At 44.9% G+C, this 12,292-nt stretch overlaps 1 protein-coding gene across 1 annotated transcript in view; it reads right to left on the bottom strand.

Moving 5' to 3' along the window:
* The window catches only part of HERC2 (HECT and RLD domain containing E3 ubiquitin protein ligase 2), a 921,269-nt gene that overhangs the window by 431,940 nt on the left and 477,037 nt on the right, over positions 1-12,292 (bottom strand). The window contains 1 exon segment of the mRNA XM_030201308.1: positions 3,423-3,534. Within this exon segment, the coding sequence (XP_030057168.1) occupies positions 3,423-3,534 (112 nt within the window).

The raw sequence follows: 12,292 nt of genomic DNA, 5'->3' as shown, positions 1-12,292 counted from the left end.
CTCAAAGTGCTGAAGGAGAAACGACGAACATCCAAACACCTCAGCGCTCTAAAATCCGAGGGATAATCCTCCTTACGAAAGGTCGGAAGGTGGACCTGTTGATTCACATGAAAACGAGATACAATCTTGGGCAAGAACGCAGGCACTGTTCGAAGCGACACCCCCGCGTTGGTAAAATGCAGAAAAGGATCCCTACAGGAAGCTATAGCCACTAAGAACACAGACTTCAAAGTGAGATCCTTTAACGATAACTGAGACAAAGGCTCAAAGGGAGGCCGTTGGAAAGCCCCTAACACCAGGTTTAGACTCCAAGAGGGTAAGACCTGTCTGAGCGGAGGCCGCAGATGATTCACTCCGCAAAGAAAACGAACAATGTCCGGATGAGAAGCCAGAGAGGACCCTTGAAGACGGCCCCGAAAACACGCCAAGGCCGCTACCTGTACCTTCAATGACGCCAAAGACAAGCATTTATCAAGTCCTTCCTGCAAGAAAGCCAGAATGTGGCCCACTGAGGCTGACCTAGGAGAAAGCCCAGCTGCTACACACCAAGACTCAAAGGTCCGCCACACCCGAGCATAAGCAGTAGAAGTGGAATGCTTCATAGCTTGCAAATTAGTGGTAATCACTGTGTTCAGATAACCTTTCTTCCTTAACCACGCCCGCTCAAGAGCTAGGCCGTAAGACCAAAGGGGGAAGGATCCTCCATGACGATCGGGCCCTGATAAAGTAACCCTCGATTTGTCTGCAGCCGCATCGGACTGGCAACTTGCAGACGAACCAAATCCACGTACCATGGGCGGTGTGGCCAATCCGGAGCCACCAAAATCACCCGTCCCGCGTACCGAGCAATGTGTCCCAGAACTCTGCCCACCATGGGCCAAGGCGGAAACACATAAAGACGAGACTGAGGCCATGGCTGAAGAAGCGCGTCGATCTCACTTGAGCAAGGATCCCTGTCTCTGCTGAAAAACTGCGGAACTTTCGCATTGCAACTGCGTGCCATGAGGTCCAATGCCGAAACTCCCCATCGCGCTGTGACCTGCGCAAAGCTTTGGGTGGAGAGCTCCCACTCTCCCGGATCCAAAACATGACGACTCAGAAAGTCCGCTTCAATGTTTAACGAACCAGCTATGTGAGCTGCCGAAAGCAGGGGAATGTTGTGTTCCGCCCACAGACAGAGCAAAACCGCTTCCTTGCCCAGGGAGGCGGTGCCTCCCTGACGGTTGATATACGCCACCGCCATCGCATTGTCCGATAGGACACATACCGGTTTGCTCTTGACCAAATGGCCAAACTCTAGAAGAGCCAGCCGGACCGCCAGAAGTTCCAGCCGATTGATGGACCAGGAGGTCTCCGCCAGAGTCCAAGTTCCCTGAGCTGTCTGACTGAGACAATGAGCCCCCCAGCCCACTAGACTGGCATCCGTCGTGACCACAATCCAATCTGGCGTCGCTAAGGGCATCCCCCGACTCAGGTTGCTCGGGCTCAGCCACCAATGCAAGGCCAGACGGACCCCCAAATGTAAAGGGAGCCGAACTGAATAATCCTCTGACAGAGGAGACCAACAACGGAGAAGGGAACTCTGAAGAGACCACGGCCCACGTACCACATCTAAGGTAGCTGCCATGGACCCCAAGACCTGAACATAATTCCAGGACCTGGGAGCCTGCATCCGCAACAGATTCCGAATTTGATCCTGGAGCTTCCGCTTCTGGGTCTCCGGTAAAAACACTGCTCCCGTCCGGGTATCGAACAACACTCCCAGATATTCCAGGGACTGGGAAGGAACCAGGTGACTCTTCTCCAAGTTGACAATCCAGCCTAATGACCGCAGAAGGCTGACCACTTTCTCCGTCGTCTGCACAGACTCCTGAAAAGAAGGGGCCCGGATCAGCCAATTGTCTAAGTAAGGGTGCACTTGCACCCCTTCCTTCCGCAGAAAAGCTGCCACTACCACCATGACCTTGGAAAAGGTTCTGGGAGCGGTCGCCAGATCGAAAGGGCAAGGTCCAAAACTGAAAGTGTTGGCCCAAGACTGCAAAACGGAGAAACCGGTGGTGAGGAGGCCAAATGGGAATGTGCAAGTAAGCCTCCTTGATATCCAAGGAGGTCAAAAACTCCCCCGGTTGCACAGTGGCCATAACAGACCGCAGCGTTTCCATGCAAAAGTGACGCACTCATAGTGCCCGGTTTACTCCTTTTAGATCGAGAACAGGCTGAAAAGATCCGCATTTTTTGGGCACCACAAAGTAAATGGAGTACCGACCCAAAACCGTTCCTGAACAGGCACGGGAACCACTGCTCCCAGGCTGATTAGGCCCTGAAGAGTTTTCTTGATCGCTGCCACCTTGCCCGGTGCCTTGCAAGGAGAGTCTATGAAAAAATCTGCGAGCAGTCAAAACATTTCCAACTTGTACCCTTCTCGTACCACTTCCAGAACCCATTCGTCTGAAGTTACCCTGGCCCACTCTCCCAGAAACAAGGACAGCCGTCCTCCTACCACAACCAGGAGATGAGCCAGGGCCCCATCATTGTGTCCGGGCTCCTGGTGCTGCTCTAGAGGGAGCACCACCTGAGCGACGGTCCACACGAAAGGACTGCTGCTTCTGAGAAAAACGCGGCTTCCCAAAGGACCCCGCTTTACCTGGACAATAACGACGCGACTCCCTAAATCGAGAGCACGCAGGACCCATTCGAGCAGCAGACCTTGGCTTATCCTCAGGCAAACAACGGCCCTTGGAATCCCCCAGGTCCTTAACAATTGTATCCAACTCCTCACCAAAGAGAAGCTTACCTTTAAAAGGTAAACGCACCAACCAAGACTTTGAGGCCATATCAGCTGACCAATGGCGCTCAGCCATAACCAACGGGGTGCCGAGACCGCAAGCGAAACTTCTTTCGCCGAGGCTCGAAGTAGATCATAAAGGAGATCCGCCAGGTAAGCGTTCTAAAACAGTATGTGGCAAGACCTGAATTGTGGTTGTTTTTTCATTTTATATAATGGATAAACTATCTACTCAAAAATATATTGTAACATAAAAATTGTCAACTCCCTTACTGATTTAATTAGATTCAACTAAGTCAGCAAGACTTTAAAATTCAACAGGACTAAACTATAGCACCCGACACACATTTTTGTATAGCATAAACCAGGGGTCCTCAAATCCAGTCCTCAAGGTTCACAACCCAGCCTGGCTTCCAGGATTTCCACAATAAATATATATGAGAACTAGGCTGGATTGTGGACCTCGAGGACTGGATTTCAGGACTCCTGACATAAACTGTGTAATTAAGTGTATATAAAAATGTACTTTAGAAAAAGATCGCATAAACCTAGAATTTAATATAACAACAGTTTATCATGTCTTGTCAACTAAGACAAACATTAACATTACTTAAAATAAAACAAAAAAAAGGAATACCTTGGAACCTTTGAGTCCTCCCAGCTGATCTTTGTCATTAAGTCCCCATACAAAAACTTTGGTTCTTATTGTAGCAGCTGATTCCAGACCTGCAGCTTTCTTCCTCATAAGACTGTTACAAGAAAAATAAAATAAAATAGTTTGCCTGTAATTTGTATCTCCAAAAACAGGAGGACAATAATCCACACAAGTGGGTGACTTCACCAATAGAACCTGAAATGAACCTCTTCCTTAGAAATTTTCAGTGCTTTAACACACTCTTACTGAATATATGTGTGATGACAGGCATTACTGCCACTGCAAAGATCCCTTTCTGTCTTACATAAAGTCGGTTATCATCCCTATTTTTCAAGTGAGCGCGATTTTGGCTTAATATATGTGTATTTATATATCCAAGTCTACATTTATTGTGAGAGCCAGAACATCACCAGAAAATGTGTCCTGGCCAAACTCGGAAAGGGGGGGGGGGGGGGGCCTAACACCCTAAAATGATGAAGTTAGGTAAGCTGCTCAGACAGAATGATGCATTTAACTAAAAAAAAGTCTGTTCTTCCACACTCTCTCTCTTCCCCTCCCAAAACCAATCACTATAACACACTTCCCTTTTCCCCACACATTTCCTACCCCAACCAATACACTCTTACACCATCCCTATCTCAGCTAATATCCACCTTTCTCATTAGTTAGCCTCCAACACAGTGTTCTCAATTCCATCCCTGTAACCAGACACTCCTCCTTGTTTGTTGATAACCTCCTCTCCCAACAACAAACATTTTCTAAAGTGCATACACATTTCTAAAAATGCACTATTCTACTGTACAAATAAGGTAAAAATTATCTTAAGTGTTTCATAGCTCTTACTGCTGTATAAGGAGATTCCACCAAATACTGAGTAGAAACCTTTTGGCTTCCCATTCTTATAATTTCTTAAATATTTCTATAATTCTTTATTAAATATCCTGTGTAAATCAGTGAAACAAGCTCTTACTTTAATAAGGTTTTAAACAAAAAAAGAAAATGCACACTAGTGTGAAGACCTTTGAAAACACTGAAGTTTACTTTCCTTCAATAAAACTTTTTATTTTGCAAATGATACAAAACCACCTTTTTTTAAGCAGCCTTGGAATATAAAAAACAGAGACATTCCAGTTGTGGTAATACAAAATAATACATTCTCTCAAAAAGAAAAAAACTCCTTTCCTTTCCACAAACACTGTTCAAAGTGTCACTCAAAGGATTTTCATATTTAAACCAGATATCCTTGCAGCAAACCTGGGGAGGGAGCTATGGAAGAGCAACATCAGCCAAAGCAATTGTCTCAGGCTGATTGGCAGGTTTGGCTGCAAACTAAGGGATATGCTACTCAGCTAAAACCTGTCGTTTCTTTCTCTATAATATCATATTCAAGTGTATAGTGCTGTGTATGTGTAGTGCTATAAAAATGATAGTAGTAGCTCTGTGTTTGTTTTGGCAATTTGCGAGTCCCAGTAATCATCTAAATTAGATATTTCAAGGTTTGATAATGACATCACCATGCAGCAATAGAGTTATATCAGTGAACTGGAGCTACTGCAAATTTACTCAATGAAAACAGCTTGCAAAAAGAACTTAGTGGGCTGATTTTAGCCTATGGGTTGTATCACAAAACGCCTAGCCACCCACCTGGGGCTACTCTGTGGCCACTTAGAGGGTCTATCCCCAGCACAGCTCAGGTACTTGTGATGCTTGTGCGCTACACTAGCACCCTCCTCCCACCAACTGGCTCACAACTGCCTGTGGGCGAGTATCCCGCTCTCCAATTATCCCCAGTGATTTCTAGGTTACTGGAGGCCACACTACCAGTGGTCCCACAGATCCCAGAAAGCACTCACAGACCCAATACACAAACCACCAGGATTCTTTATCAGTCCAGACAAGCAGAGGCAATAAACTAAAAGGAATGTTTAGTGTCTTAAAAATTGAATAATGAAACAGAAAAGGTGCAATCAGCAAAACAATAATGGGTAACAAAAATATGGATCAATTATAACACTAACTAAACATTTGTTTACTATCTAAGTAGTACCAAGGGAAGATCAGGACGTATAACTGTTCACAGAGCCTTAGCAAAGAGATACTACTCTCTTTTTTTCTGGCTAAGACTGGAGGCAAAACCAGTACATTGTAAAGGAAATTGAGCTCCTAGGTCAATCAGAGACCAGAACAACAAGTTTCAAAACATCACTGCAGGTCTTTTCAATGTAACAGCTTTAAACATAAACATGCACCACCTGCTGGTCAAACTAGAGAAATACACTTCAAGAAATCATTAATACAACTTATAGGCTTAAAAACACATTGTTTTGTCACACCTTCCTTCTCAAGAGAGAGATCACGGACTGCAGCCTCTACAGACTGCTGGTTGGGTCTCGATAGTCCAGTGTACCTATGCCTATGAGTGTATGTACATAGGAATGAGAAGAACAGTCTGCCATTATCTCATGGGGACAGAAAAACATGTAGATTTTCTTACAGCTTACGTATGGAAAATTCTGGCACTAGCAAGCCAAGCTGTATAAAAGGGAGAGAGATCACACTGATTGGGAGGAACTGAACTGGAATTAAAGAAGAGAATCTGCAGCCAGAGGAGAGGTAGGAGATGCATGCAAGGTGGCCTTAAGCTACAACCATGACCAAAAAGAAAGTGTCCTCAAGAAAAGGGGGCTTGCTGTCTTCCAAAGGGTCATGAAAGGTTCCACACAAGTGTAAAGGGTACATTCTGAGTCCAGGAAATCCCTGAGAAAGTGACTGGGTTGGCTTAGAACCACTTCTAACTGACGTGCCACCTCACCTCTCCAGCCCCTAGCTCCAGCAGCCTGGATTTCTAATCTATTTGGAATTCATGTCAGATTGACCACAACTGGGAGTTATCTGAAGGAGATCAAAAGTAAACAGCATCCTACAGGTTTTTTTTCTTTCCACATGAGACAAACTATGAGAGAGGGGTGATTCAGTGAGCCAGAAAGAAAGAATCGTAATTGCAGCTTCTCAATGATCCTGGTGGGGTGAGCTGTAACTGATGACAGGCGACAAAGAAAGAGTTCTAAATGGTCTATAAGCATGCTTTATTAGTGTTATAAAAGATAGTAAATATTTGTATATCCAATTGCTATTTGTGTGATTCATATTAATTTAATTAGCAATAAATTAACTCATGGTAATTATAAAGAATATCTCTGGGGGCTTTGCGTGTAAAAGAATGAGTGAAAGGACAGGGTAACAGACAATTATTTTTCATATGCAAAAATGAAAGGAGTACCTTAGCTGATCTAGGTATTTTATTCCCCTACCATCTATGTGTGTATGGATAGGAATATACATATATGTGTGTAGTTATATACACATAATAGATCAGGCGTGTAACAACTGGTGGTGAACAGTGTAACTTTACAATTTTATGATAATGCCTTGTTTTCATGCTTTTTCTTATGTAAAGGGGGAGTTTGAATGTGTATGGGAATAGGAAGTTGATTACACAGTTAGTTCTTTATATGGAATACATGTACACTGTCTTGCATTCTGTCTATGGGATTATATTGTATATACTTGTTTATTCAGGAAGGTATTATTAAGCAATGATGAGATTTTTAAAGTGGGGTACGCGAAAGGAGAAGTTGAGCTTCACTCTCATATGTGTAAACAAATGAGTATGATACAAAAAGTACTGCATGGCATTGGAACATGTCCAGTTAATGAGAAATGTACAAATGGTTGTATAACACTTCAGACTATAGAGGACAAATCTGAGACATATTTGAAAGCATACAGTGTGAAGAGTAAGAAAAAACAGAGGAATTTAATTATGTGGTTAAGTTTGAACACAGTAAAAACTTTAGGGAATGAAATTAGAAGTTTATAAGTGCATTAGATGAACATGTAACTGATCTACAATTGTTGACAGATGAAACCGAGACATTAGTGTCTTTGGAATCAGAATGCACAGTTAATTAATGAAATAGAACAACAAGCTAATGTGTTAGCTCAGACCGAAGCTATTGTTTAGATGTTACACAATGAGGCAGGAAAAGTACCAGTTTTCATGGCAGCCATTAAAGATCTTGATGCCAAAGATCAGAAACACTGTACTATAGACAAACGAGCTGCATGGAAGCCAAGTGAGAGTGCAGTGCAAGTAGAGAAAAAAATTGACACAGAACTGCATGCAGACCCAAGTTCAAATAATACTATAGGGAAGAGTAAGGGAACAATTGTAGGTAAATTCTTAAAGATGAACGCGCTACAGCGCTTCTCCGAGCTAGGCCGGCGTGAAGGCACGATAGTGATATCAGTACCGCTAACGCAAATGAAATAAAAGCAATAATTTCTGCTTTACCAAGATGGGATAGTTTTGAAGATATGGAAGTATTTTTATCATCAGTTGTGACTGTAGCTCAGGCTGAGCATTTGACAGGGGACGAGATTGTACGAACATTAAGAATGGCAACACCAGAAGAGCTTAAGGATGCTGTTAATTGGGCTATTGAGTCTTCTGTAGATGCACATTTGACGGAAGGTAAGGATTGGTCATTCTTTTTCCTAGTGAAAAAGTTGAAGAATTGGGATTATGGAGGTGTAGAGGCCAAAGTATTAGCCAAGGGAATTGGGATCCAGAAAAATATTTAAAAACAGCAACTATTTCGGGAGTACTGGCAGGAATGACTGAAATAAAAAGGACAACAGAAGATGAAGAACAAGAGGAAGAACAATTTGATTATGTTAGACATTATAATGAACTGAAGTAGAATAGAGGAAAACAGCAAAAGGATTAAATCTAGATGTACTGAATCCATTGTTACCTTGGAAGGACAGTGAACCTACAGGAATAGAGCAGTTGTTAGAAAAGGTATGAGGGCTTATTCAGTACACAGAAGATAACCTAGCTGCACAGAGAGGAAAAGCTAGCGTTGCTATGCTGACCCCTAGTGGCCAGCCTACAGTGTCAAGAACAGTGAAGATACATACCTGTAACAGGTATTCTCCGAGGACAGCAGGCTGAATGTTCTCATGATTGGGTCGACGTCCGCGGTGGCCCACGAAACTGGCAAAATTTTGCAAGCAAAATAAAAATCTTTCGAGAACGCTCCGGCGCGCGGCCAGAGCACACCGCGCATGCACGAACAGCTTCCCACCCTTGGCACGAGCGTGCCCTCCTCAGTTTAATAAAAAGCAACCAGAGAACTAGAACAACTCTAAAGGGGAGGTGGGTGGGTTTGTGAGAACAATCAAACTGCTGTCCTTGGAGAATACCTGCTACAGGTATGTATCTTCACTTTCTCCAAGGACAAACAGACTACTTATTCTCACAACTGGGATATCCCTAGCACCCAGGCTCACTCAAAACAATGAACATTGGTCAATTGGGCCTCGCAATGGCGAGGACATAACAGAAATTGACCTGAAAAGAAACAGAACTAAGTGAGAGTGCAGCCTGAAACAGGACAGAAATGGGCCTAGAAGGGTGGAGTTGGATTCTAAACCCCGAACAGATTCTGCAGCACCGACTGCCCAAACCGACTGTCGCGTTGGGTATCCTGCTGAAGGCAGTAGTGAGATGTGAATGTGTGGACAGATGACCACGTTGCAGCCTTGCAAATCTCTTCAATAGAAGCTGACTTCAAGTGAGCCACTGACGCAGCCATGGCTCTGACATTATGAGCCATGACATGGCCCTCTAGACTCAGCCCAGCTTGGGCATAAGTAAAGGATATGTAATCTGATAGCCAATTAGAGATTGTGCGTTTTCCGATGGCGACTCCCCTCCTGTTGTGATCAAAATAAACAAATAACTAGGCGGAATTTATAAGGCTGTCTATAGGGCTTTCTCCGCTCCACGTAAAAGGCCAATGCTCTCTTGCAGTCCAAGGTGTGCAACTTGTCTTCACCAGGGTGGGTATGTGGACGGGGAAAAAATGTTGCCAAGACAACAGACTGGTTCAGATAGAACTCCGACACCACCACCAAGAACTTAGGGTGAGTACGGAGGACTACTCTGTTATGATGAAACTTGATATAAGGTGCATGCACTACTAGGGCTTGGAGCTCACTGACTCTACGAGCTGAAGTAACAGCCACCAAGAAAATGACCTTCCAGGTCAAGTACTTCAGATGGCAGGAATTCAGTGGCTCAAAAGGAGCTTTCATCAACTGGGTGAGAACGACGTTGAGATCCCATGACACTGGAGGAGGTTTGACAGGGGGCTTCGACAAAAGCAAACCTCTCATGAAGCGAACAACTAAAGGCTGTCCAGAGATAGGCTTACCCTCTACACGTTGATGATAAGCACTAATTGCACTAAGGTGAACTCTTACGGAGTTGGTCTTGAGACCAGACTCTGATTAGTGTAGAAGGTATTCAAGCAGGGTCCGTGTAGGACAAGAAAAAGGATCTAGGGCCTTGCTGTCACACCAGATGGCAAACCTCCTCCATTTCAAAGAATAACACTTTTTCGTGGAATCTTTCCTGGAAGCAAGCAAGACTCGGGAGACACCCTCTAAAAGACCCAAGGAGGCAACTTCTAAGCTCTCAACATCCAGGCCGTGAAAGCCAGAGACTGGAGGTTAGGATGTAGAAGCGACCCCTCATTCTGGGTGATGAGAGTGGAAAAAAACTCCAATCTCCAAGATTCTTCGGAGGACAACTCCAGAAGAAGAGGAAACCAGATCTGACGAGGCCAGAAGGAAGCAACCAGGATCATTGTTCCGCGGTCTTGCTTGAGTTTCAGCAAAGTCTTCCCTACTAGAGGTATGGGAGGATACGCATACAGAAGGCCTGTCCCCCAATGCAGGAGAAAGGCATCTTGACGCTAGTCTGTCGTGGGCCTGAAATCTGGAACAGAATTGAGGGACTTTGTGATTGATCTGAGTGGCAAAAAAATCCACCGAGGGGGTGCCCCACACTCGGAAGATCTTGTGGACAACGCCCATGTTTAGCGACCACTCGTGAGGTTACATGATCTTGCTCAACCTGTTGGCCAGACTGTTGTTTATGCCTGCCAGATAAGTGGCTTGGAGAAACATGCCGTGACAACAGATGCATCTCTCCTGGGATGGGGTGCTCATGTAGATGGGCTTCACACTCAAGGTGCTTGGTCCTCCCAGGAAACAAATCTTCAGATCAACCTCCTGGAGCTTTGGGCGATCTGGAATGCTCTTAAGGCTTTCAGAGATCTGCTTTCTCACCAAATTGTTCTCATCCAAACAGACAATCGGGTTGCCATGTATTACACCAACAAGCAGGGGAGGACTGGATCATGCCGTCTGAGTTAGGAGGCTGTCCAGATGTGGCATTGGGCTTGCCAACATGATATGTTCCTTCAAGCCACTTATCTTGTGGGTGAAAACAATACCCTGGCCAACAGACTGAGCAGGATAATGCAACCTCACGAGTGGTGTCTCAATAATGGGCATAGTCGCAAGATCGCGTGGGGCATGCAAATGGTGGATCATTTTGTAACTCAAATCAACCACAAGTTCCCCCAGTTCTGTTCCAGGCTTCAGGCCCACATAAGTACATGGTCTCCCAGTCCGTATAGCGATGCTGCAACTACCACTAGACACTTGGTGAAGGCCCTGGGAGCTGACGCAAGGCCAAAAGGCAACACGTGGTACTGAAAGTACATGTGGAAAAATGGCCATAGTACATAGAAATGACCCACATAAGCACATCCTAAGGCCACTCTTTACTGCAGTTTGGTAAAAAGGCTCCTATACAGTGGGGGAAATAAGTATTTGATCCCTTGCTGATTTTGTAAGTTTGCCCACTGACAAAGACATGAGCAGCCCATAATTGAAGGGTAGGTTATTGGTAACAGTGAGAGATAGCACATCACAAATTAAATCCGGAAAATCACATTGTGGAAAGTATATGAATTTATTTGCATTCTGCAGAGGGAAATAAGTATTTGATCCCCCACCAACCAGTAAGAGATCTGGCCCCTACAGACCAGGTAGATGCTCCAAATCAACTCATTACCTGCATGACAGACAGCTGTCGGCAATGGTCACCTGTATGAAAGACACCTGTCCACAGACTCAGTGAATCAGTCAGACTCTAACCTCTACAAAATGGCCAAGAGCAAGGAGCTGTCTAAGGATGTCAGGGACAAGATCATACACCTGCACAAGGCTGGAATGGGCTACAAAACCATCAGTAAGACGCTGGGCGAGAAGGAGACAACTGTTGGTGCCATAGTAAGAAAATGGAAGAAGTACAAAATGACTGTCAATCGACAAAGATCTGGGGCTCCACGCAAAATCTCACCTCGTGGGGTATCCTTGATCATGAGGAAGGTTAGAAATCAGCCTACAACTACAAGGGGGGAACTTGTCAATGATCTCAAGGCAGCTGGGACCACTGTCACCACGAAAACCATTGGTAACACATTACGACATAACGGATTGCAATCCTGCAGTGCCCGCAAGGTCCCCCTGCTCCGGAAGGCACATGTGACGGCCCGTCTGAAGTTTGCCAGTGAACACCTGGATGATGCCGAGAGTGATTGGGAGAAGGTGCTGTGGTCAGATGAGACAAAAATTGAGCTCTTTGGCATGAACTCAACTCGCCGTGTTTGGAGGAAGAGAAATGCTGCCTATGACCCAAAGAACACCGTCCCCACTGTCAAGCATGAAGGTGGAAATGTTATGTTTTGGGGGTGTTTCTCTGCTAAGGGCACAGGACTACTTCACCGCATCAATGGGAGAATGGATGGGGCCATGTACCGTACAATTCTGAGTGACAACCTCCTTCCCTCCGCCAGGGCCTTAAAAATGGGTCGTGGCTGGGTCTTCCAGCACGACAATGACCCAAAACATATAGCCAAGGCAACAAAGGA

The sequence above is a fragment of the Microcaecilia unicolor genome, chromosome 4 (assembly GCF_901765095.1).
Source record: "Microcaecilia unicolor chromosome 4, aMicUni1.1, whole genome shotgun sequence".
NCBI classification, from domain to species: domain Eukaryota; kingdom Metazoa; phylum Chordata; class Amphibia; order Gymnophiona; family Siphonopidae; genus Microcaecilia; species Microcaecilia unicolor.
Note: the sequence above shows the minus strand (reverse complement) of the source record. Positions and strands in the feature narration are given on the sequence as shown.